Genomic DNA, 26,145 nt, shown 5'->3' on the forward strand with positions numbered 1-26,145 from the left:
AAAATATTTCAAAAGCATACTCAATTTGCTTTAAATTGCTACTGGAAAATAGTAAAATGCAACTTACCCTTCTTGCCAATGGGCCCCGTCTTGCCAATATTGCCCTGCTCTCCTATATCACCCAGTTCTCCTTTAATTCCTAGAAAGAAAAGCATGTCATCTTTATATCATAAAATTTTATCTTGCCTTGAAAAATGTGGTTAATGTGTAATGTTTACTTGAAGGAAATTAACAAAATGTATATACTTCTACCTGTGATATCTAACATATATTCCATGCTATATCATCTATTTTTAACAGAGTTATAATGTATGTATTAAAATTAAAATTTGGGTAACTATGAAAATCCTGGACATCATGATATTAAATTACATGCGGAATTTCTAAAATGATTATGGCAAAAGCTATTTAAAATAAAGGTTAGACAAGGACTAAGTGAAAGCATCCTTGCTTTCCATTCTGGTTTTCTTTTTCTCTAGATTCCTTTTGGCATTGCTTTGGGAATCAATTTCCCTTCTTTTTTTATAACAAGATTTGATAATCACAGCCACTTAAAACAGGGGAGGAAATGTGAAGTTACAAAACCCAGAGGTCAAAGAGATATCAGAGATGGTCCCTCTGAGTTTTCATCCAAAAAACTATGATTAAGAATCACTGAGTTCTTTCAAAATTGTTAATTTTTTTACAATAATCTGAAAACTATTTGCCAGTTAATGAAATTTTATTTCTGTGGGAATAATTTTCTGATTGAAAAAATATTTATAAAATAAGGTGAGTTTAATTTAGCACTTCTCAAATTGTGAGGCTGTGACTCTTTCTTTTCTTTGAATCATTCAAGATTTTAAAGTAAGCGGTCTAGGGCAACCATCTTGCACCAGTTGGCAGGGAATATTCCCTGTATTATTCTCATGTTTGATCCCACTTCTTCCATATCACTGTCATTTGCCCTTTTGTATTATTCCTTTGTATAGGAGTTAAAGAAATACAGAGAGCTTGGGGAAAGGTGACTATATCAATGGGTCAGGCAACTCTTTTTGTTTCTTTTTATCTTCCTTAAGTGCTAGGCCAGCCAAAAAAAAAGTTTCTTAGCAGTGGCTTCAGAGGAGAGACACAGCTGTATTTCTAAAACTCATAGTTTTTCAGATTTTCCTGGAGACTGCTTTCTGCTGGGGATCCCAATGTGCCCCATACCAGCCAGCCCTAAGGATGCAGCTTGTGAAATGTATCCAAGACTTGGTGACAGGCGATCTGATAGGGACTCTAAGACAGCGAGTTAATTCATGTCTGAAATACACTTTACACATCTTTGAGGAAGATGGCATTAAGAAGGCTGCCCATCTCCAGGTCAGGAGAACAATTCTGGCATCAGAGTGTCAGCTTCATATCATTTTACTTACCTTTTGGCCCCATGCGCCCCACTTTGCCATGCTTTCCTTCCTCTCCTGGGTCTCCTTTTTCACCATCATCTCCTTTTGAAACAGAAAGTGAGAGAGACATACCTTTAATCAATTTTTTTGGTTCTGTTTTTATCCCTATTCAATAAATGGTGCTGGAAGAACTGGATAACTATATGTAAAAGACTGGAACTGGACCTGCACTTTTTACTACTTACCAAAATTGATTCAAGATTGATAAAAGATTTAAATCTAAGGCATGAAACTATAAAAATCTTAGAAGAAAATGGGAAAAACTCTTGAGGATGTTGGCCTGAGGAAAGATTTTATGAGGAAGACTTCAATGGCGATTGCAACAACAACAGAAATAAACAAATGGGACTTAAACTGAGAAGCCTTTGCACAGCTAAGGACACAACAATCAAAGCAAAAAACAACCTTTATAATGGGAAAAGTTTTTGCATGTTACCACTCTGACAAAGGTTTAATAACTAGGATCTGGAGAGAACTCAAATTAATCAACAAAACAAGAGCAAACAATTTCATCTTTCATGAGACATGAACAGAACCTTCTCTGAGGAAGACAGACAATGGCTAACAAACATATAAAAAAAGTCTCAAAGTCTTTAATCATCAGAGAAATGCAAATCAAAACCACCACTTAACCCTAGTGAGAATAGTCCTCATTACAAAGTGTCAGAGTTGCAGATGCTGGCATGGCTATATATAGAGAGGGACACGTTTATGCTGTTGGTGGGACTGCATACTAATATAGCCTGTTTGGAAAAAAGTATGGAGGATTCTCAAAGAACTTAAATTAGACCTCCCATTTGACCCCTCCATCCCACTAGAAATCTATGTAGAAGAAAAAAAATCATTTCATCATCTACCAAGAAGAAAAAAAATATTTTATCATAAGGACATTTGCACTGGAATGTTTATTGAAGCTCAATTTACAATTTCCAAGATTTGGAAACAACCTAAATGTCATCAGCTCAGGAATGGATTAACAAATTGTGGTATATGTGTACCATGAAATACTATTCAGCCATAAAAAAGATGGTGACTTTACATCTTTTGTATTAACCTGGATGGAGTTGAAACATACTATTTTTAGTAAAGTATCACAAGAATGCAAACGCAAATATCCAATGTACTCAATACTAATATGAAGCCAATAGATGATCTAATTCACTGACACATAGGAGAAAAATTCATTTCAGTTTGAGGTGGGGGGAGAGGGGATGAGGGGGGTTTGGGGTGCTCCCATTTAATGGGCACAATGTAGCAGTGTATGGCACACCTTTTGGGTGTGGGACACAACTACAAGAGGGACTCTACATAAGAAATTCAAACTCCCTCCTCCTCCTCCTCCTCCCCCTCCCTCACTCACCCAACCCCTACCTTGAATTGAAATGAGTTTTCTCCTATGTGGCATGAACAACAATAATGTGGTTGTTTGTACCCTTGCATTAACCTGGAAAAAAAAAAAACAACTACAAGGAGATATCACCTAATTCCAACAAGAATCGCTCATATTAAAATTCTTAAAAGCAACAGATGCTGGTCTGAATGTGGAGAGAAAATAATTCTTATATGCTGTTTGGAGGACTGCTAACTAGTAAAACTCTGTGAAAAATCATATGGAGAGACCTCAAAGAACTTGAAGTAGACCTGCCATTTGATCTAGCATCCCACTGCTTGGTATATACCCAAGGAAAAGTCATTTTATTAAAAGGACACCTATACTCAAATGTTTATAGCAGCACAATTCACAATCACAAAGATACAGAAACAACCCAGTGCCTCCCTAATGAAGGGATTAATAAAATCTAGTATATGCATACTATGAACTGCTGCTATTCAACCATAAAGGGAAAATGGCAATCTAGTATCTTTTGTGACAAACTGGATGGAACAGGAGATCATTCTTCTAATTGAAACATCATAAGAATGGAGAAATAAACACATGTACTCAATACCAAATTAGAACAAATCAATTAACACTTAAGTGCACATATAAAAGTAAATCTTAATAAAAATCAAGCTGGGGGGAGTAAACTCACACCTATTATATATGGTGCATGTGGTCTGGGTGGTTATAACTTTTATTCAATTTGTTCAAAAACAAAGTATGTGAACAAAATATGTATACCCCCTAATATTCTGGGGGGGGGGGGAAATCATGGGGAAAGGAGAGGAAGAAAGGAAGGAAAAGGAAAAAGAAAAAGAAAATAGGAGACAAGCAGCTCAAATAGGACTGTAAGCACATTGTCCTTCAGGTAGGATGAACATGGGTCGAATCTGTCCCTTAGCTCCATGCTTGCTTCACAATTCAGCTGTCAGTACGTCCATAAATTCACATGGACAGAACTCAGGTAAAAAGAAGAATCATCCAATACATTGTCTCTTTTGTTCTTTTCCGCATCCTATGTTTGAAGAAATATCCTTGGTATTGAGTCCCTAAGACTATTGTTCAGCCTGACAAACCTTTATTTTTGCTACAGAATCTGGCAAATTCTGGAAGTATGATATGTCTCACATTTATATACATATGTATCTTACTCACAGACTGCATGCTTGGGAAGCCCAAAGTTGTAGGCATGGACTGGGAGTGAAGAACAGGAGCCTAGGAATGAGGAACAGCTGCAGAGCAGCTCTGTGTGAGCAGCAATACAGTCTCCCAGGTGGGTGTAACTCCAGCACGTGGAGCAATCAAAGAGGACTGAATGAATGGTTTAATGAATGATGCCCCAGGCTGTGACTTGGGACTCCTGGATTTTAATATCATGTCAGTCATTCAAGGATTGAACAAATCTTTTTCCATAGACCAGTGACTGAGCTCATTGATCTTGGACTAAAACAGATCTAGACGTAAATTTCAGCTTGGCATATAGAGAAATTTGAATACACAACTTCTGTCTCTGAGTCTCACCGTTCTCTCCTGAAAATTGAACTTGTAACACCCAGTGGAGAGGGCTTTCAAGATGTTCACATACATAGAAGATAATATACATAGGAGACCTGGGACACAACTGCGGCTTAGCAATAATGGCTATTGTTAGTTACTTTTTCCTTTACACTTCAGTTTCCTCATCCTTAACATGGGGATGACATCTGCTCTCCCTACCTTGCTCAGCTGTTTTAGGATCAACAAGGCAAGCATGCGAATGTGCTTTGAAAACAAAGAGTAAATCACACACAATATTATGACCAGATACCTACATTATCGTTGCAGAAATCTCAGGACTTAATGAGTCCTGTCCATCACCAGAGGAAACAAGAAGCAAAAACTTCCAAAGACAAAAAGGAAGTCGTTATGATTAGACAGTTTGTGTGAGAGAAAGTTGTGATGTTCATTGATTTATTTAGAAAAAAATGTATGTACGGCCAGAGATTTTCTTTCTCTCTTTGTAGATTTTGCCTGAGAGCAGAATGTTGACATTGTGAATGAAAACAAAAGCAACGATTGAAAAGTTGGGTTTCCGGGTTGTGAGACGGGTCAAACGTTAGGATGCTTCCCAAGGGAAGCTATAGACTTATCCTGGGAAAAGCTTTCAAAAAAGAACTCACAGATAATTTCTGTAGTCAGACCAGAGAGGGGAAGTGGGTGGACTAGAGGGCATTTTTCTAGCTAAAGTTAACAGTGAATGTCTGCTGAGCAACGATAATGGGTACCAAACAGGGGGAAGGACGTGGCATGTCATAGCAATCCTAGGAAGTGAAAACTATCATTTCTCTATGAATGAAAAAAAGTGAGACTCTCTGTGGTTACGGTTAGAGAGCTTGTCAGTGGCAGAACAAGGATTCAACAATAGGTACACTTCTGTTCCTCCAGATCCCGAAAAGCATGCTGGAGTGTCTTTTGGCCTAGGTTTCTGTAATTCTTAGCAGATGATGGATTTTAGAGAATTTGAACTTTGCCAACTTTTTCAGTTTGAGAAAGGGAGATAAGGAAAGAAAGATAGTTTTTGTGTCCTTTTAAACAAAAAAGGTAGTGGGGGAGAAAGAAAAAAAAAGCCCTGCTTATTATCTCAGTGACTTCACCCACAGAGAATGTACTGTTGGGGTAGTTTAGCATAACTGAGACTCAGGTTTGCCATTCACTAGCCGATGGACACAGGAAGTTCTTTAACTTTTCTGAGCCTACCCTCATTTGTAGAATAGATGAAGTAACACCTCCCCTACCTCCGGGAGCTTTTATAATAGTAAAGGTAATGTTATAGAGATACTTTCCTTCCCTTTCTAACACTCTCAGACTGGGCTAATTTCTCCTTCTAATTACATTTGTTGATTAAAATATCACTTTATATTGAATGGCTTGGTATATCTCTGCTCATCCTTTACATCCCTTTGTGACTTGAGAGATGGCTGGGATCATAAGATTTATTATAGCTTCTTCAAAATTTAGCACGGTGCCTGGCCCTGGGGCTTAATAAATGTAGCTGAACTAGATATGCTTTGTGCAAACCATAAAACATTTTACAAATGTAATGATAGTGTTTATTGAGTGCTCTGTGCCAAAAGTGTTCTTAGCACTTGACATATAATCTATCATTTGATTTCCACAACAACTTTTGAGATGAATACTATTCTTAGCTTGATTTTACGGATGAGGAAATGGGGTCAAGCAGAGGTTAAGTAACTCATCCAGGGTCACATATCTTGTTAGTGGTAAAGCTGGGATTCAAACCAAGGCATTTGTCTTCAAAGCCAGTGTTCTGAACAAGTTAGACGATTTGGAACAAATTCCTGTCTTAACATTTCTAGGTTTCGGATTGTGTATTCCGTAAGGGGACTAAGGATGCAGGTCCTGCTCACTCAAAGGCAAGATCAAAAGCAAGCATGTATGTGAGGCACTTTGTGAACCAAAAGGACTCACAGATGTGAATTATTGATGCTGTTATTGTTTCCCTTCCTTCCCTCCCTTCCTGTGAGGTTCCCCATTCATTTGCAAGCCAAGTGTTCTAACTGGAGGCAGCCCAGTGAGTGACTCAGTCATCTGCTGCTCCCTGGTGGCTCCTGATGGAGATCCAGGAGGGTGAAAATAGGATTATTATTCTTGTAACCCGTGTGACTACATCCCAGCCTGGTGGCAAGTGGAGCTGCTGGCGGAGAGGAAGTAAACAACTTATGCCCTTGCCTTCAGCTTGGGTGCTGGGTTCATTTGATCTTTGGGACATGCTTTAATGAGAACAGAAGGGAAATATGAAAGCAAGCTCTGGATAGGATCCCCTGTGTGGCTCACAGTCGTCTGCTCTCTTCCTCCTGGCAATATTTTATTGAATTAGTAGGACAATTTAGACTTCTTTACTTCATTTAAAATAACCACTTGCATTAGAAATTTAATGAGAATCTATAAACTGAAACAAACCAATTTCAATATTACAAGAATGATTTACTTTGCCCACCCTCACAAGCCACACCAGCAGAATTCCAGCAGTGCACAGAGCTGACCACATCTTAGATAGGACTTTTTCTCCACCCCCCCCCAATAAGCAAAAAGTCTTTCAAAATTGAATTCTGCCTTTAAGCCAGGTCAGTACCCTGCCCTTAAAGGAAGTAACTATTAAAAATACGACAATTGATTTTAGAAATACCAGAAAACAGATTAGTGGAAGTAGCTGTCCTGTTTCCGTTGTGAGAGGAATCTTATAAACTGGGAAGACGTTGTTGTCAATCTTTCTCTGATCAGTCTTAGAATTCATTGGGATAGATGGTGCAGTGTGCTTTATTAAGCAGGCAAGAGCTCCTGCCTAAGGTATCTCCTTCCCACCTCTATTTACATCTTCTTTCCATATATGCTAATTGCATCCTCATTCTTAGAAATTTCAATAACCATACTGATTATTCCCCAGATCTCTCATATGCAGACTACAACAGACATACCGGTATAGTCATACAATGCGCCAGTCCTGAGGACTTTTCCATCCTCAGTCAACCTTATCACCTCACTGAATTGCCTGGGCCCCCTGGGCTGTGCTATTGCCTGGCTCCTCCCTACTCCCCCATTTCATCATTCCCTGTGTCTTCCCCTGCCCTACGCCCTACCTCTCCTGAGTGCCTTCCACGCAATCACTTTTGCGCAGTTCTCCCTATAGTAAAAGAATGAATGTCCTAATTAAGAGTACTCTGAAACAAGTCATTTCTTTTCTCCAAGTCTCAGTTTCCTAGTCCATAAAAAGGAGAAACTAATCCCTACCTTATAGGATTGCTGTGGGTTAAAGGAGACAATGGGTGAAAAGTATTGACTTCGGTGCCTTGTCATTCTTGCTTTCTTGAGAATGGTAGGGAAGTGTGAAAGTGATTGTTCCTTTGTCTCCACTACCTCAATCTCTATTCTATAATCATTATTTACTGTTTTCACTTGAAAATGTGTCTTCTTACTCTACTACGAACACTTTTTACACTATTAGAGATAGACACGTATATCCATTACTGGGCTTGCCAATTAGCAAGCTGTAGTTGCATCATCTCTTTTATTTTTGCTATTCTTTTTTTAAAAGTAAATTACTGACTTGACATAGCTTCCTTAAATTATTCATCAAATGACTCTAAAAGTAAGAACAGTCTCCCATGTAAACATTATCATTATGTTAATCTTGCTGTTATGGGCTGCAAGTATTTGCTAAAATCACTTCCACAGAGTTCTGCGATCTCGTTTACCTTGATCTCATCCTGTTGTGGTATACGTCATCTAACAAAACAGAGGAGTGGGTACTTAGAGAAGCAGAAACTCACAGAAGTGAGCTTGAGTTCTCTGAAAAAAAATCATGACAAATAATTCCATTTTTTCTTCTGAAAGAACTACCAGTAGACCAAGAAGTTGCCTTGCACAGAGTGGTTGGAGGAAGACAAATTTCCACTGGACATTGACAGAAGGCGGTCGTTCCTGGGCAGGTAAAATGACATAGTGATGAAGCCCACAGGCTCCAATCTCACACATTTCGAGTTCAAGTCCTTCCTATATTGCTGACCAGCTTTGTGAACATAGATGTAATATTCAAACTCTCAAAGTTTCTTTCTTACCCGTAATTGTAAACAACTACCTGTTCAAAAGTCCCCCATATGAGGGTTGTTACCTAACTCTGAGACACACGCTGCCTTGATTTACTTTATAGCTGTGCAGTGGGAATTGCAGGAGAGGAAGAAAACCATCATATTGTTCCCTTTATTCTCCATCAAATGCAGTGCCGGGTAATGTTCAGTATTCCCTGTACTGCTTCTGCCACTGTTTAAAGGTTGAACTGTTCAGCTGTCCAACCGTCCTGTGCCCTAGAACTGCAATAATAACTTAGTTTATGGGAGTCCACAGGCGAAAGTGGTATACAGTTTAAAACCAGCCCTTTGTAAGCATTCGGTACCAATCCCAGACAGAGTGGTTGGCATGCTCCATGGAGAGAGGATGGTCCCACGGTGACATTTCTTCACACCTCTTCCCTCTCATTTGAGACACTAAAGGAAAGGTTTTAGTTCTATATTTCTTTTAATAAAAGTATGAAGAGCAAGCAAGCATGAATTTAGATAAAGAAGGATTTGTAGCTATGACAGGTTTGTAATCTTCTTTGCTATGAGACAGCTATGTGTAGAAAAGGAAGGCCCAGATTTGGGCCAACTTTCCTCAAGAACAATAAACAATAGTATGCTACTCAGGAATTGAATAAAAAAATTTACAGGGTAGTAGGGCAAAAGTCTTTTAAGAGATCTTTCTAAGAATCTACCTGAAGATTATCTTGCCCAGTTATGATGAATGTGCATGAAATTAAAATCATTTATGTAAAAAACAATGCTTTTCCCAATATATTTAAGGAGTTCAAAAAATATTGGTCATTCTGGGCTTACAGTAGGGCCATGGTTTCAAAGAATCATTTGCATCTTAGTCCATAGGAAACTGCATGCTTTAAGAAGAAAAGTTGTCTCAGGAAGAATCTCATTTAAAAGATAGCAACTCTTTACAAAGACACAATTTGTCAAAAGATTCTATCTTTTGGAACTACATGTCTATTAGCAGATAGGACATTCATTCAAGTTTCCTCTGAAGGCTTAGGACAGTGGGAGGAACAAGAATTTTATAATCACACAGACTTAAGATCAAATCCTGAATTTGCCACATATCAGCTCTTTAATCTTATCCTTAAATAATTTATACTTTTGCTTTAATGTAATAGATAATTGAATTTGATAAATAATTAAATTTTAATAGTTTTATTAAATGATTTGTAGAACTATTTAATAATTTATTTAAACTTAAATTAAACCTTATGCTAAATAATTCACCTCTGTGTTTTAATTTCCTACCCTGGAAAATGGGGATAATGCCTCCTTTTGCATGGTGTTACTTGAGGATTAAATGAGATTATGGATGGTAAAATTCATCAGTGCCCTTTGCATTGAATATGTTCTCATCAATTCAGAAAGATCACACATGTCATGAGCATCATTTTGCTTGTTTTTCTTTTTTAGTAACCACTCTCTGTGCTTCTATAATTTATTTAGATCTCATCACAGTGACGGGTTCAGCGATTAACATGTGACCCAATAAGAGCCTCTAAGTCTCAGTTTGAAGATGTTTAATTAGAACTTTTTAAAAAAGTGGAGACTTGTTCTTTCTGCAGGAGAGGTATCTGAATCTACTTTGACACCATGAGGAGAGAACCTACTTTAACTGTGAAGTCATTATAGAAGAAAGCAGAAGAGAGGAATGGAGACTAAGTTCAGACACACCCCCGGAGCACCAGGATCTAACTCAGCTGAACTCCATCCTGTTACTCCATTAGTTCCCCTTCACTCCTCTCTTTGTTAGATTTATCAGTCAAAGTTTGCTTTGTGATGGTTTCTTTCACTTGCCAACACAAGTTTCCCCTTACTGATAAAACTTCTAGTCAATAATCACAGGGAGAGAATAAGGTCTCTTTTCCCAGGAGGAGGTCAAACCCTCAGGGAAAGTTGAGCAGATAAGCAGATAATTACTGTGATAAATGCTCAAAGGCACACTGTGCCCAATTTTTTTCCTATTCTTAGAGAAAAGTATATGGGATCCTTTACATTGAGCTCCACCAGAATAAACTTATACTCAATGGAAGTGCAAAGAAAATCAGCTAAAATGCATGTTTGTCATTATGTTGGGGCAGGCTGATTCTAAATTACCCCCAAAATTCATGTGGATTTTTGTTTTTTGTTGAACTTCACACACCTTACAGGTCAAGCTCATGTGTGTGTTGCCTCCTTTACCAACTACAGACTTTATACCTCGATTTCTTCCTTTGATGATCAGAATTAAACTCACTCCCAGAGTGGTGATCCCCTCACCATGGCATCTGACCACACGGTGTCACAGATGATGAGACAGGTCAGGGACAATGTCTCATCTCCTTTGTGTTCCTAGCACTGGGCACAGAGTCCGACATGCAGGTGCTTGCTCAATAAATGTTTTCAAAATAAAAGGAGTAGCATCCTTAAAAGACAAGATGGATAAATGCGAGCTTAATGACAATACAGTCAAATGAATTTGCAATAGATTGAAATGTCTTTCTTGTTAGTGGTTGATGAATGAACTGACTCCAGTCTTCTAGGAGCTCTGAGGTGATGGCCTGTAAACTAGTAAAGCAGCCCAGGAAAACAGGCACCACTGCCTGCCCAGATCCTCAACACCCACATTTTTATTTTCTCTTCAAATTTACCTTTATCTCTCAATATTACTATGTGCTCCATACCCAAATCAACTATGATTGCTCTCCCTTCCCTCCTGTTATCTTGATTCTTAATTTTTCTCACATTTTTTTTTCAATTTTCTCCATCCCTACTCATTCTACCTCTTCCTGTCCTTATGCTGTGGCCCTGTTCCCTATAGGTGATTCCTAAATGGTCTTCATTGTGTTACATTCACCCATGCATCTGAAGTACATAGCACAGTGTCCAAAAAATAGATTTTGGAATATTGGGTTTATTGCATCTAAATTTTCTTCTAAACTATCTTATAAATTAATCATTATAAAATCACATTTTACCATGCTACTGCCTCTTCAAAATGTGTCAACAATTCTTCTGGGTTTATGGGCCAAGTACAAATTAATTAGTCAAGTATGTGAACTGACATCAATGGAACTTTCCCACATTGCTTCCTGACATTGATTTTCGCGGCCGTTTATTCTCCTCCTACCTGTTCATTCATTGTTCATAAAACATCTCTCAGTTCCTGCCTCCATTGAAAAGTACATGCTCTTCTTTCCATTTGAAGTTGAGAGACAACACCAAATCATAAATAAAAAAGATAGAACTGTATGACCACATGAGAAACTCAAAGTTTTTATATGGTAACAGATACCGTATAAAAAGATAACCATGTACACGTACAAAGTTTAGAAACAAATTATCAAAGAAAAACATTGGACACAAAGACATAAAAATTGATGAATCATAATAAATTGGTTTGCAGACAAAAATAATGAATAAAATAAAAAAGTGGCTTAAAAACTTAACCAACAAATAATGATGAAAATGCCCAGACTATTATTCAGAGAACCATATACATGTAAATGTCTACATCATATTTTGCCATTCTATTTGCATCAAAAATGTTATAAATGGAGAGAATTGTTGTCATTCATTGCTCTTGATAGTGTAAAGTAGGACAACATTACCAGAAAATACTCTGTCAATAATGTTTGAAATAAAAAGCACATATACCCTAATTTACCTTAGGGAACTTATTTTACAGGAATAATAGTAAAAACAAATGTACACACAAGAATATTTGTAATGAAAGAACAAAAACTGTCAACAATTTGAAAATGTGTCATGGAACCGATTAAAAATACAATGATTAAAGTTACATTATAATGATTAAAGTAATATTAAAATATAATATTATGCTGATATGTACTAAAAATAGTGAGTTAGCAAAAGCTTTTTGGATATAGAGTGAGCTCCAAAATACATTAGGTACAGAATACCTCTGTACATAATATGAGTAATATATTGATATTTACGTAATACTGTTTAGAAGAAGGAAGACAAATAAAATTAAGAGACAAATGTCAATATAAAGCTATTATTATTGATGGTTACATGGGAGAAGTGGATCCAGAAAGGAAAGGGTGACAGAGAAAAAAAAGGATTGAAAGATTGTTAGCTTTTTCTTTTTCTTTCTTTCTTTCTTTTTTTTTTTTTTTTTTTTTTTTGGCTAGGGCCGGGTTTGAACCCGCCACCTCCAGCATATGGGGCCGGTGCCCTACTCCTTTGAGCCACAGGTGCAGCCCTGTTAGCTTTTTCTTTATGTACCTTCCTTTGTACATCTTTATATTGTTCCATGTTATAACAAACATGAAATACTTTTACAACTTCAAAAATAAATAATACATACTACAAAAGGAGCTATAGCTCTTTCTTTCTCTATAAATCCTACCCATGAATCCTGTCTCAAGTTAAATTCTAATTTCTCTGAATTTATTGATACAATTATTCCTTAGTAATTCACCATCTGGTTCCTTGTTACTATTCTCTAATTGCTGCCTTGGAGTATTATTTACATAATGCATTGTTATTTAACTATTTGTATTAATGTCAACTATTTAATTAGAGTTTAAGTTACTTGTGATAAGAGCAGATAATCTATATTTTGTTTTCGTGTGTTCTTCAAAGATGCACAATTTGCTCTCTTATGCAGTGATTGAGCAAATATTTATCGCCTTTCTACTAGCTATAAAAATTAGGTTGGGCATTAGGGAAATAGCACTATCTTGGACAAGATGTAACCCATGCCTAACGGTTTGGTGGGGTGGGGAAGGCATTGAACACAGTCTTACACATAAGTTACTGAAGGGAAATTGCAGTGTGCAGCATGGTGAGCCTTTGGAAAGATCAATGACATAAGGATCAGAAAATTTGGCTTTTGCTCATCTATATTTGCTCTCCCCTTAAATGACAAGATTCAAAAATCAAATAAGGAAATGGAATGAAAGTGTTTTTTCAATATTAATAAGCTAAACAAATGCAAGGAAGTATATTATGTAAGGAAATTAATTTATCAAATAATAATGTCAATAATGATAACAGCTAATATTTACTGGTGCTTACTAAACAGGTAGGTCATTGATGTGTGTGACCAGGATCCCAATCCACTCTTGAATGGTGCCCCATCAATTCCAGAGACCCATGAATGGCATTTCTGTTTCTGCCAGTTCCTGTGCAACCTAGCAAAGAAGAAAACTAGAGATTTCAACAGTGTTGAGCACAAAGCACTGACTCTTTGTTTTCAGAATTATTTGGCTTAAGAAGGATTACTACTTGGAGCCTGCAGTCTTTTGCAGTCACCGCCTGTCTGAGTAAGGGTTGGCAGTCGGGGGAGCTAACATTGTACTTAACGGCAAATGTTAAGGTTTGTTAGGCTTCTGCCTCACATATCATTCATTATTAAGATGCATTCTCAGCTAAGTCCATAGAAACAAAACCAAAGAGAAATGTCATCAATCCAGGACTAAGTCGCATACTTCGGCCATGCAGCCCAGTTGTTCAGAGCAAGGGAGCTGGAATCGAATGCTTGGTTTGAGTCCTGGCTCCATCATTCATGGGCTATGGGATGTCTAGAGCACACTTAAGTTCTTTAACCCTCAGTTTTCCTCACCAGTAAGTCAGAATAGTGAAATGCCTCCCTCACAGAGCTATTTATTGTAAGGGGTATGCATGGGTGGGGCTCAGAATGGTGTGTGGAAGGTAGCAAGGACTCCAAAAATAATACATTATGCCCATCTCCTAAGTGGCTGAATAGAACTTCTAGCTGTTACAAACTAGTGGTGTACAAAGGAGAGAACAAGGGAAAGGTGTCTTTTTTGTCCTTGCCTTGGAGTGTAGATTTGTAACATCCTGATTGACAAGTGCTTTTGCTTCCAGTGAAGATTTGTGCTTCTGGCATTGAAAGGTTTACAGCGCTCTGTAGATATAATACACTTTTTGCTACCTCTACCTAAAATTGCTTTCAATACAAAGTGGAAAAAAAAAAACAAATTTAAAGGAAAAGAGTAGTATTTTCATTAACTGTAACTAATGACTGTGCTATTATACAAAAGGTGCTAAAAAATGTATACCCATTTTAGGAAAGGAAAAAACTGTATTAAAATTGTGATTCTCCATATATACCAATAATGTTTGTTGTCTTACATGTTGTATCTTATATTCTTGTAATTGTAGAAGCCAAATGTGACTTGTATGACAATTTTACATTTTAATACAGCTTTTTCCTTTCTTAAAATATATATACATTTTTGGCGCCCTCTGTCTATACTAACATCCCAATCTGAGGCCGTCTCTGGAAGAGTGACAGGATCTTTTCTGATGACTATTACTAAATAAGAAAAAATATAAAAGCTGTAAGTCAAGGCTACAGGTCATGTGATTTGCTCTTCTAGAAAAATAATACCTAAGAAATATTTACAATCCTATTTCCAACTGCTTATGAGACTTTCCTTTTTGCTATCTTTAGGCAACTGAAATACAGTCTAGAACCCATTATAGAACACCATTTTTGCTTCTGCAGGACTCTCCAAAGCACCCCATTCTCTCTATCCCAACAACCCAAATTCGACTCTTGCTTTTAATTTAGGTCCTATCAAGATGTTCTCACAGCCTTCAGATCTTAAGGAAAAAAAGAAAGAAAGAAAAAGAAATACAAATTGAATCTAGTGCTGTAATTCTACTCAAATACTTCAGCTGGTTCCTCTGGCTTAAATTCTCATTTGGTTGTTTGGATTACATACAAGCTACCTCAGAACTTCTGCAAAATGACTATGAAAATTGAAGAGGAAAAGGAAAAGAAAAAAACCCAATGTACACTGAAAATTTAGGTTACCAGACAAGTATAATCAGTTTTTCTCTATGTTGAAGCCATTGGAGCTAAAATAGAGAGCATAACTCTATGTTCTACCCTTAATAAAAGATCGAGCCTATGCAGCTAAAAGGAGGTGGGGTGGCACCTGTGTCTCCTTTACTGGCTGTCCCGGCCTCAGGACTCAGGGTCTCTACCAACCAGAAAATTGAGTCAATAACATTCTTGCTTTGGGGATTTTTTTGATGCCAAAGAATATTGTGCCCTAACTCTTCCTTCCCCACTCCTATTCTTATATTCCTAAAAGTAAGAGAGAGAAGATATAGGAAAACAATGATATGATGCACTTTGGGAGACTGTGTTCCCATTGATAAAGGGTAATAGGCAGAAGCAAGGTCACCTGAGCAGTCTTGGATGCTGAACATTTTAGTTTTGCATTCACTCATTCATTCAGGGCTAAAATATTAGAGAATCAGGAAGAAGGATCAGGAGAAAAGTGTCACATTGGTCACATTAGAATAACATGGTATTGTCTCCCCTGATTACAAGGAGATAAGAAAAATATATTCTGTACACAGGCTAATCCAAATTTTGAGCTTATTTTAATTTGAAAAGTGAAATGTCCTCTTAAGTTTACTACAATCATGGAATGCAGGTCACATCCCTGGCTTGTGTACACTGTGTGTGATCTTTATTTCAGTGATTTGGTCTGTGTCTGTGGTCTAGCTCTGGCTTTGACTCAAAATCATTGGGGGTATTGTACAGACTTCCTCTTCAAGTGATCAGAATAGTGCTAGGGTGACTCTGATATTGGCTCCAGAGACCCTTGTTTGTGGGGTACCAAAGTCTTCCTGCTTCTCGGGGGACCTTGACTTTGGTCCACAGCTATTGCCCCACTGCATCTCCCAGCTTCCCTTGGACATATGGGCCTTGTCCCTTTGGTTGTCCTGTCATTTGGTCACCCGGTATGTGGTCTGATGAGAAAGAGAACTTTGTCATAGCTTTTGGCTCTGAATGGCAAAATCTTTTCCTAAATACTGGTTCATCTCAGGACAGGCAGAACAACAGGATTAAAATTATTTTTGGCTGCACCAGATACTATACTGCCTGGCACACACACACATGCCTGGGTAGCTTCAAATAAATGACCCTCAAAATCTAGACGTTCTTTCAGTCCAGGGACCAATGACTGACCTTTTCAAAGTATTTTGTATCCTGGTACTCTAACCAACCTTATGAAGACATGACTTGATTTTTCCTGAGATGATATTTATCTCCTTTAACAAATCTTGGGTCATCTTACCAGCTGGGTTGGGTTCCTTTCTTCATAGTTAGGGAGAGAGAATGGTCACAGGGTCTCTCTTCAGAATACTTGCTCACAGCTGTGCAGTTAAATCACATATAGGAGCTGTGCACTTTAGTTTCCTGCTCTTTGAAACAGAGGTAATGATCCCTACATATGTCAGTGGAGCAAAAATGAAATAATGGTTGAACCCTTTGTCAATTCTAAAGACTGATGTTCGTATAATTTTTTTAAACAGATACAAGTTTCCTTAAGTGTCCATAGAGATCTAAAATTATACTTCCAGAGTTTTCAAATCAAGAACAATCATAATAAATAATTTGAAAAAAATGAAATTAGACGCTATTTTACTTCAGTCTTGGAATGTCAGATCTTTACTGTGTATATTTACAATCTTTCCCAAGAGAGCATCAAAAGCTATAAAATATGATTTAAGGAGTTTTGTAAAATTATAGAATATTGCAAATCAAATAAGTGATACCAACCCCCCCAATAAACTGGTTATATGTTGCGTATCATGAAAAGGTGTGAGGAGGCCTAATCAAACAGTTCCAACAGAGTTATGAAATTTCTACAAGCAGAATTTCATAAACACAGACGAGAAGAGTCAGAGACAGATAATTTGTGTTTGGTCTATATTGGCGATGACCTAAAGCCGACAGAAAAGCCTGCCTGCCGCACAGACTAAGGGAAAATATTTCTTAAAGGAAGGGGGAAAAAAAGAACAAACACTAAAAACCAAGCTCATTCTCCCCTGGATTTTGCTAACCTGTCTCTGGTTTGCTCATATTTACAGGGTCCCTGAGACAGTGCCAAGGGCTGTGCTAAGTAACTCATTTTTCCCCCAGACAACTCCATAAAGTAGTTCCACGATTATCTTCCCCATGTTACCTGGAGAAAACGAAGGCTTAGTTGGGTGGTCTTAACTTATTTCATCCCCATTACACCCCTGGAGGTATTTACTCTGTCACATTTCCATTTTACAAGGAACACCAGGCTCCTTTGAAGCACTGCAGAAAGGAGGCAGTAGGAGGGAAGAGAAACTCAAGTTGATGAGACCTTGATGAGTGAAAGTTGACCTTGGAGTGGTACCGAGAATAGGCAGGAAACTGCAGCAAGTATCGGAAGGGGTTGCCTTTTCCTGGCAGGTTTTTATTTGGGGATCCACCTTGCCAATCTATCGTATGAACTTTTCTTTACAAATGTGGGGAGAGAGAAAGCTTATGGTGACCAGTAACAGCAGTGAAAGCTAATGAAAGAAATGGTTTATGCCAACCGTGTTTTAATTTTCAAAATAGGCATCTGAGGTGTACAATATGATCTCCATTTTAAAGATAAGGACATGGAGGCTTAAGGTCACATAGCCAGGGAAGTGGCAGAGCTCAAATTCAACATCATATATGTCCTCTCCAAGGCTCATGATCTTTATCAACATGCAGGTGCCTGTTACAATGGTCCCTACTAGTAGCTGATACCCAAGTTATTACATAAGAAAGTCAGAAGAGAAATGGCATGGGTAAAGAATATGCCCTCATTAAAATGAAATGATAATCTTTTTTTAATCATTACTATTTGGCACCTCTGGACTCATCTTTGCCTATACTTTGATTGATTGACATTTTATTTTTTCCCTTCTGACCTAGATTTGAAATATCTTCTTGGCATCTACCTAAAGGGAAAATGGGATCAAAAAAAATATTCTGAATATCCATATACTGGAACATAAACATGAAAAAATGTGAAGCCGCTTGAAATATTGGTCTATCTTTATGCATAAAATCCACATTAAAACACATAATGAAAGAATCAAGTGAATTAATACATTTAACTAAAAAGTTTGGGGAAAATGACTACTTGCTTTCTCTTTGTGATAAAGTCACCAGAAAAGAATCAGTACCTTAACCTATGTCACAGTGATCAAGGTAGAATGATTCTGTGCCCAGTGTATACGTAGACTTCACAAAACTTGTTTTCTAATGTTAATTTATAAAAATGGAAGGATCATTCTATGCTTAATGAGAACTATGCCGGTGATGAAAATGATGCAATGGTGGATCAGATCAAGACCAGTCCAGAAACAGGGAGCTGGAGTTCTGGCTCTAGCCCTGCAGCTCTGTGACCTAGAATAAATTATTTTACTTCTCTGGGCCTCAGTTTTCAGTAAGTAAAAATAACTGGGGTTAAATAATTCTCTGAGAGTAACTTTTCAAGTAGTAAGACACTCAATCAAATGTGAGAGAGATCTAGTTATTCCATAAGTGCCCATCTATTTGGGGAAGCCATCAAAAGGCTTATTCGTGTTAGTGGCTCAGAAATATCTTGGGAAGTAACTCAAATGTGTCAAGTGCTGGGATTCAGAGCCGTGTCCAGTAAAATAGTGGATCCTAAAATACAAGTCCATTTTCCAGTGAGTAAGAGATTTGCTGAGGAAGAAATTACCCCCATAGGATGGGGGTGAGCTCGCCAAGTCTTGTCTCATGGCATAGCCTGTCTTACCAAAGAGAAGGGGTAACTGTGCACAGCTTGCATTGTCTACCACTCAGATGTGTCCCCACGTCTATCCATGCATGAGTTCCGTTGGGATCAAGGGGAGCTTTAGGCAAATATTGAAGTAGCTATTCATCTGGCCCCATCAAATACTGTGGGACAGCTGATGCTGCTTAGTGGCCCTGCTGGCTTATTAGAGGGTTTAGCAGATCAGCTGCAATACAGAGTCCAGCTAGAATTGAATTGAGTTCCAACTTACCCCTCTCAGCTCTATGGCCTTGGGTCAGTGACTTAGTAAATCATAGTTCACTTTCTTCATCTGTCTAATGGGAATTACAGTGTTTTCTTTTTCAAAGTCCATGGAAAGAATTACATTCAAATACAATTATAAAGTGCTCACACAATGCCTGGGGAATTGCAACTATGCAATGTGTGTTAGCAACCGTCTCCGGCTACCCTGATGGACGGTGTCCTTAGAGTCAAGCTGCAAGGGAAATGGCCTTTTTCTGCCCTGTGATCTCGTCACAGACCATGTGTATGGAGGAGTTATGGTGGTTATCCATAGGAGTCACCACAGAAACCCTTCTTACTGAATGAGGTGGCACTGAGTTAGTGGCCAAGATAGGCTTAGATGGGGCACGTGGGAAACAGTGACACTGTTGTAATTAAGGGAGAAGCAATGGCCACTGGCAGGGAGATTCTTTAGCCATTGGAGAAGTGCACAATGACAATGTGACAACGGCCTCCAGCAGCAGTCCTTTTATGGGAACATGTGCTATACTTTTTAGGAACTACATGACATATTTAGAAAATATTTTAAAGGAGTTGTGTTAATACAATGGTTCTCAACCTGTGGGTTGCGACCCATGGGAACTCTATTAAAGAGCTGTAGTATTGGGAAGGTTGAGAACCACTGTGTTAATAGATCAGGGCCAAAAGCTAAAATGTTGGGGGGGGGGCAGGTTTCCTGGAAAATTTGGTTTAACTTATTTAATAAAAAAAATATGTATTGGGCCCTCACTATGTGTCAGGGACTCTTCCAGGCTTAGAAAGACACACTCAGCAAGGTGGCATGTGTCCACCTTGCATTGTAGGATCAACTATCAAAATAAAGACTTGAGATTTTCATTTAGTAGTGAGTCCTATGAAAACAGTGAAATGTCTTGGAAACTGTGGCAGAAAGTACAAAGTCTTTAGGCAGGGCCTCGAAGCACAAATAGGGTTTGAGCTAAGAGCTCAATGAAGACAAGGAACTATCTGTGGGGAGATCTGTGGTTAGGTGGCACAGGAAGAGGGAACATAAAAAGCCAAGATCCTGAGTCAGGAAGAAGAGGAAAGACTAAGACTCCCAGAGAAACTACTAGTAGAAAAGCACTTTGAGATGGTGTGGGAGAAGTGCGCGCAAGCTGGATCAAAAAGGGCCCCGTAGGCCGTACACAAAACAATATCAATGATAGAAAAGAGATCCTGCTAAAAAGCTAACAAAAGCCAAAGTAAGCAATAGGGAGAAATAGCATTAATTTCCAAACAAATGAATTAATGAATTTACTGAAGAAAAGACATGCCACCGCATTCAGCATATTTTAGTACCCAGCACAATGTCAAACTGTGCAATTGCACAATGTTATATTTTGAGGCATGTTCCTATCCATTTTTTAATCACCCCAAAAGTGACTGATGGGCAGCATTTTCAAAGCTGGTAAATAGCTAGAATAAACTAGGGGAGTGTTGTGAAATGACACCAGACCTGGAGCCAGAGGGCCAGGATGAAGTCCCATCTGCGTGTCTCTGTACTTACTGAAAAATGCTGAGTACTCTCTTTGGCCTCCCTGGGATTGTTTCCTTAGGTCTAAATGTAAAGAAATTGCTACCACACGAGAAATTATCAGAATTAAATGAGACAATGTGTTTTAAAGCTTCTTGAAAATTGCAACACATCATCCAAGTATTTATTACTGATTTTAAAATTATTTCAAACATTTCTTGTTAAGATTTATTTTCTGGCTTTCTCTGTGCTTTATTTTTCTTTAAAAATTGTATGGATCCATAATCATTGTACCTATTTTGTCCTTGTTGTTTTCAAGTAACACCACTAGAGGTCAGAATTTCACACAAATTGTTTAAAGAAACAACAAAGTTTGGGAGGGAGGAGGAGTGAGAGGAGGTAGAGGAAAGAGAGGACATTTTTCTACTAAGGGGCATAAAACAATAAATGCAAGGCACAGAAAGAAAAATAACGATGGCTTGTAACCAAGAAGTTTTGTATTCCCCAAATTGTCACTCAACAGATTTAGACTGCTAGGAAGAGAAAGGCAAGATAAAATAGAATTTGTTAAATATCTATTTATGACATCCATACAGCTTCAAGCTCACATTGATTAGCTCATATTATTCTCAAAGCAGGTCTGTGATGAAGGCACATTTTGCACATCAAGAAGCTGAAGCATAATAGACATAATAACACGCGGAAGATCAAACAAATCAGTGTCTTTTTTTCTGCTAAGCCGTGCTCAGGAAGTAATATCTACATATTGGTCAATATAGTCTATGATTAGTTGGCATTATTGGTTTTACATCTGCAATTCAAAATAATTTATTTCGTTTCCACTCTCCGAAATGAATTAAGGGAAAAGCTGGTCCTTTCATTGTCTGTGTTCCCCAGAGTGTCTATTATAGAAATTTCTGAGCACTGTGTTACACTGCTAGTAAATATGGCAATGAGATGAACAGCCATGGAGAAATAAATAGACCATTTGGATCTAAGGCAAAAAATAGAATCGAACAAAAGCAATAACCCAGTCCTTTAAAAGGTTTCCTTAGCCATCCTTTTTTGTTTTTTATTGTGTAGAGCTAAATGTACACATCTGCCTTTTTGGGAGGTGGGGTTAAGGCTGTCCCAGTACTCAGGAGGGAATGAGGTAGAGTCCATGGCACTTTGTATCATCTTTTTTTTTTTTTTTTTTTTTTTTTTTGGTGTTGTTGCAGGGGTTTTTTTTGTTTGTTTGTTTTGGCTGGGTCAGGTTTAAACTCGCCACCTCCAGTATATGGGGATGGCACCCTACTCTTTGAGCCACAGGCACTGCCCGTACTTTGTATCTGAAGAGAAGATATCATGCGACATCTGAGATAGTCCCTAGAGCAGAGGAGAGGCCGTGAGGAATATGCTTGTTTGCACGTGGAGGAGGCAATTTGCAAAGAAAAAAACAAGTTAACTAGGTGCTGACCTTACAATCTAATGCCAAACGCTATGTAGATACAAGTCCTACGACAGTTTTCTTTTCTTGGCTTCAAACACTTAGCATCTAACATGCTACTTGGAATTTGGTAGCTATTCAGGACAGGCCAGAATCACAGAATCTTTTTACTAAGGAGAAAACTTAGTCCATTTGATGCAGTGTTTCCAGGTGCTGGGGAAAGAAGAAGTTACACCTGAGTCCCTAACAGACTTAGTTCTACAATTCCATGTTCCAAAGCACTTATTCCCCAAGTCCCTCTCCCAAGGAGCACACACTTTTTCATTCTGCCACATTTTGGCTTGTAATCATCTCATAATTACCAAATATAATCAGGAAGAAAGTTAAGGAGTTTTCCATTGCTTGAAATCTTAGGATTTCTACTAGGGAGGGAGAAGATTTTCATTGGGTTAAAAAAAATACAAAGGTATGAAGACTTGTGATAATAACTCTTGTTTTCAAAACATGAATTGCGTGTGTATTGAGGTAATAAAGAGAAGCTCAGTGGCTTAAAAAACATTTAAAAGTATACTTATTATTTTTTGTTGGAAGGATTTAAGATTTTTATCTATTCTGTGTAAATTCTCAAAGGCAAGAATTAATGGGATTCCTTACCAAGCACATTCTACAGGTTTTCTCTTCTTGGTTTTGGCAAGCTCTACCCACTCCCTGGAATGCATTCCTTCCTCAGCTGCCTAAAAGAGTCAGATCTAAAGCTCAGTTCATTAATTCCCATCTCAGAAAATCTCCTTGGCCCTCAGTTTCCCTCCTAAATGATTTATCTCTCCGTTGTGTCCACCACTAGTGCATATTATTTTAGGTAATTCTTGTGCCTACAATACCATAGTGCTTGACACTGAACAGGTATTCGATGTATGTTGGCTAAATTGGAGTAAATGGCATTGTTGAATTAGAACACATTATATTTTGGACATTAACGTCACTTTGCTCATGTTTCCAGTTTGAAAGTTGCAGCTTCTCTGCAAGAGAAACTGTTTAACAGTGCTAGTCTCGAAAATATTTTCCCACTGCTTTAATTTTCAGCGCCTCCCCTGACACCCCAGGAATAATGCAAAGTTCCCTACACTCTATGGAAAGTCCAGCAATGCTTTTAAGTAAATACTTTATTTCTAACTGAAACTTTCTTTCCTGAATGTTTGCCCTCACGTTATTCATTTATTCACCCAAGAAATTAGTTGGAAGCTCTAAGGTCTCAGTGTTCCTTCCAGCATTTATTTTATCGTATCAAAGGTTAAAACCGGGATTGCAATCTTAGAGGAAAATTAATTCACTGATTAAGAAAAATGCACTTTAAGCAATACACATTTAAATAACTGACAAGCATAGGGTAATGCATCTTTGATTTTTTTTTTTTTTTTGGAAAGAGTCTTTTCTACTTAAAATTTTAAGCAGCTGCAGTTCCTTCCCCCTATATCCTGGGGAAACATAGCATGAATTACTAATAAGGTAGCACCAATCTGCAGTGCAGTGACCACTTTGAGAACAAAAGAGTAAGAACTGAGACCAGGAAAACAGATTTTTTATCAACTAGTTGCTTTAAAGTGTGTTTGGACCTCGGCTCTACTTGAAAAAATTTTATAATAGTCTATCATTGCTCAGCTGAAGGCACTTGACCCCAAGGATTCCACTTTTAAAAAAGCAATGTTCGTTATATACTACCTCCCTTGCTTGACAAAAATCCCTGTCCTCTACCATGGAACCCAGGAGCCCATTAATTTATGAAATACATGATTTATACATATAGTTTGTATATTATTAGTTAATTAATTAATACATAATTTGTACTTTACTGACCTTTTGCCTAAATAACTTTACCAGCATCAATATGAGAAAGGAGTTGGATGAAAGCAGCCCAAGAATAGAGATGCTTTTAAAGAAAGGATTCCCGAAGACCAAGGCCTTAATTGTGTGTCTTCCCCTGGAGCAGAATGGAAGAGGGAATTTCCCCCCTGCCCTGGCATTCTATCAGATTCCCACCCTGGGTTTCCCCCTCCCAACGTTCTCCACCTAACATCAAGGGAGAGCTTTAAACAGATTAGATTTGGGAAAAAATTCTTTCGATTTTCCAAAATAGAAGCAAAGTGGGAGAAAGCTAGGGAGAAGAGAAAAGAAAGTCATTGAAAGTTGGGATGAGGTCGGGCAATATGGAAAGAGATCACATTTATTATATATGAAAATTTCCGTTTCTTTCCTCACCTTTTGGTCCTGGTGAAATTGTGTGTGTGGCACAGACTTCAGTGGTAGGACGACTATCGATGTCCAAACCTAGACTCTGAATTTGCAAAAGAAATAGTACCAGGAGGATAAATTGGTTTCTTCGAAGCAGGACTCCAAAGGTATTCATTGCTACGGTTCTCAGAAAAGGGTCTTCCAGAAGCAAATAAACAGCTTTATTTTAACTGAAACCTCCTGCTTTGGGGAAGAAAAGGAACTATCTGGAAGACACATTCCAAAAAGGTTACAAAGACAAGAACGAAGCATATCCTAGATTGTTTATTTCTCAGTATTCCAAATAGGCCATACATTGTCCAGTCTGTTTATTTTCAAGTGACAACAGTTTATTCAAAAATTATCTCTGAACTGAGCCCTCAAGTGTGCAGGAGAAACATCTCCAAGAGCAAAGAGGATAGAGATGCCTTCTGTTCAGTACTTGACAATTTAATAGGCTGTATTACATTTAAACGCTGGGTTCCAAAAAGGTTGTGAGCCAGAGAGGTCTTTATTCAGCCACATATTATGCAAACACCAGGCAGGGCTTTGAGCTTTTTGTGAGGTGATATTTGTTATCTGCTTGTGCCAGTTGAACACTAATGCTTCCAGGGCTTTCCGTGACCTTATTTCTTTATCGTGCTGCCATGAATGGGCCTTCTGATTAAACCTAAAAGGAAAGAATAACAAGCTTTTCTGCATAGCAATTTGGAGTAAGTATGGAGAATATTAAAAATGTTTATAACCTTTGGCCTGGTAATTGTGCGACTGGTACACTATCTCAAGGGTATAGTCTAAATGTGGGGAAAGCTTTATTTGAGGGGAGGGATATCAATTGCCTAATAGTAAATTAAATATTGGCAAATTATGGTAAATAGAATTGCATGAGAGAGTACTGTGAATGCACACATTTTTGCCCAAATTTTTGAGGGAAAAATAGGGATAAGCATTATACATAGGCAATACTAATTCTGTATCTCTATAAATGTTTATAATTATTTTATTTATACTTATACATTAAAAGCAATAATAATATCCATATGCAAAATAATACCCTGGAATATGGTAATCAGTTTCTTTGAGCTTATGACAGACTTACAATGAAAGCATTTTAGGCCAACAAAGACCAAGGTATTTCTCTTTGTGTACTATAGGCAGGAGCTAGCAATCTAGCTGATATTTTTACAAAAGGTATTGGAAAATCCTTTGAAAAATGTGTAAAGGATTCATAGCAGACTTGAAAGCCCAACTTTCTGTAATGCCTGGTGGACTCACCAGCCAACTTCAACCTCTGAATGTGCCGGTAAATAAACCCTGTAAGGTTGTAATGAAGGAAGAATGGACAATGCAATGTGGATGTGTTCATTTGATAGTGATTTAAAACCTGTAGGCAGAATCAAGAAAGCATCCAGCACTCACATTTGTGATTAGATCCTAAAATCATGAAACTGTATCAAAAAGGGAGTGATTGTGAAATTGTTTAAAAAATATGGCATCAACAGTGCTACGGATGGAACTGAGGATAATAAAATTGACCAAGATGAGGAAGATGAGTCTTCAGGAGACACTGGTAATATAAAAATTGAAGAAGACAATACCTCAGGTATTGCCAGTGACAAGAGCTCTTTAGATGGTACATAACTATCATAAATTTGTTACTAGTACATAAAATGTCTTGTA

General features: G+C 37.9%; 1 protein-coding gene across 1 annotated transcript in view; it reads right to left on the reverse strand.

Moving 5' to 3' along the window:
• Nucleotides 1-24,690, reverse strand: part of COLEC10 (collectin subfamily member 10) — a 39,410-nt gene extending 14,720 nt beyond the window's left edge. The window contains exons 1-3 of the mRNA XM_003782388.3: nucleotides 24,454-24,690; nucleotides 1,398-1,469; nucleotides 68-139 (exon numbers count right to left, since the gene is read on the reverse strand). Coding sequence (XP_003782436.1) covers nucleotides 68-139; nucleotides 1,398-1,469; nucleotides 24,454-24,601 — 292 coding nt within the window. The 5' untranslated portion in view covers nucleotides 24,602-24,690. The remainder of the gene's footprint in view (nucleotides 1-67; nucleotides 140-1,397; nucleotides 1,470-24,453) is intronic.
• Between the last annotated feature and the right edge of the window lie 1,455 nt (nucleotides 24,691-26,145).

This window comes from Otolemur garnettii, unplaced genomic scaffold, assembly GCF_000181295.1.
Source record: "Otolemur garnettii isolate 467f Iridium unplaced genomic scaffold, OtoGar3 scaffold00004, whole genome shotgun sequence".
NCBI classification, from domain to species: Eukaryota; Metazoa; Chordata; class Mammalia; order Primates; family Galagidae; genus Otolemur; species Otolemur garnettii.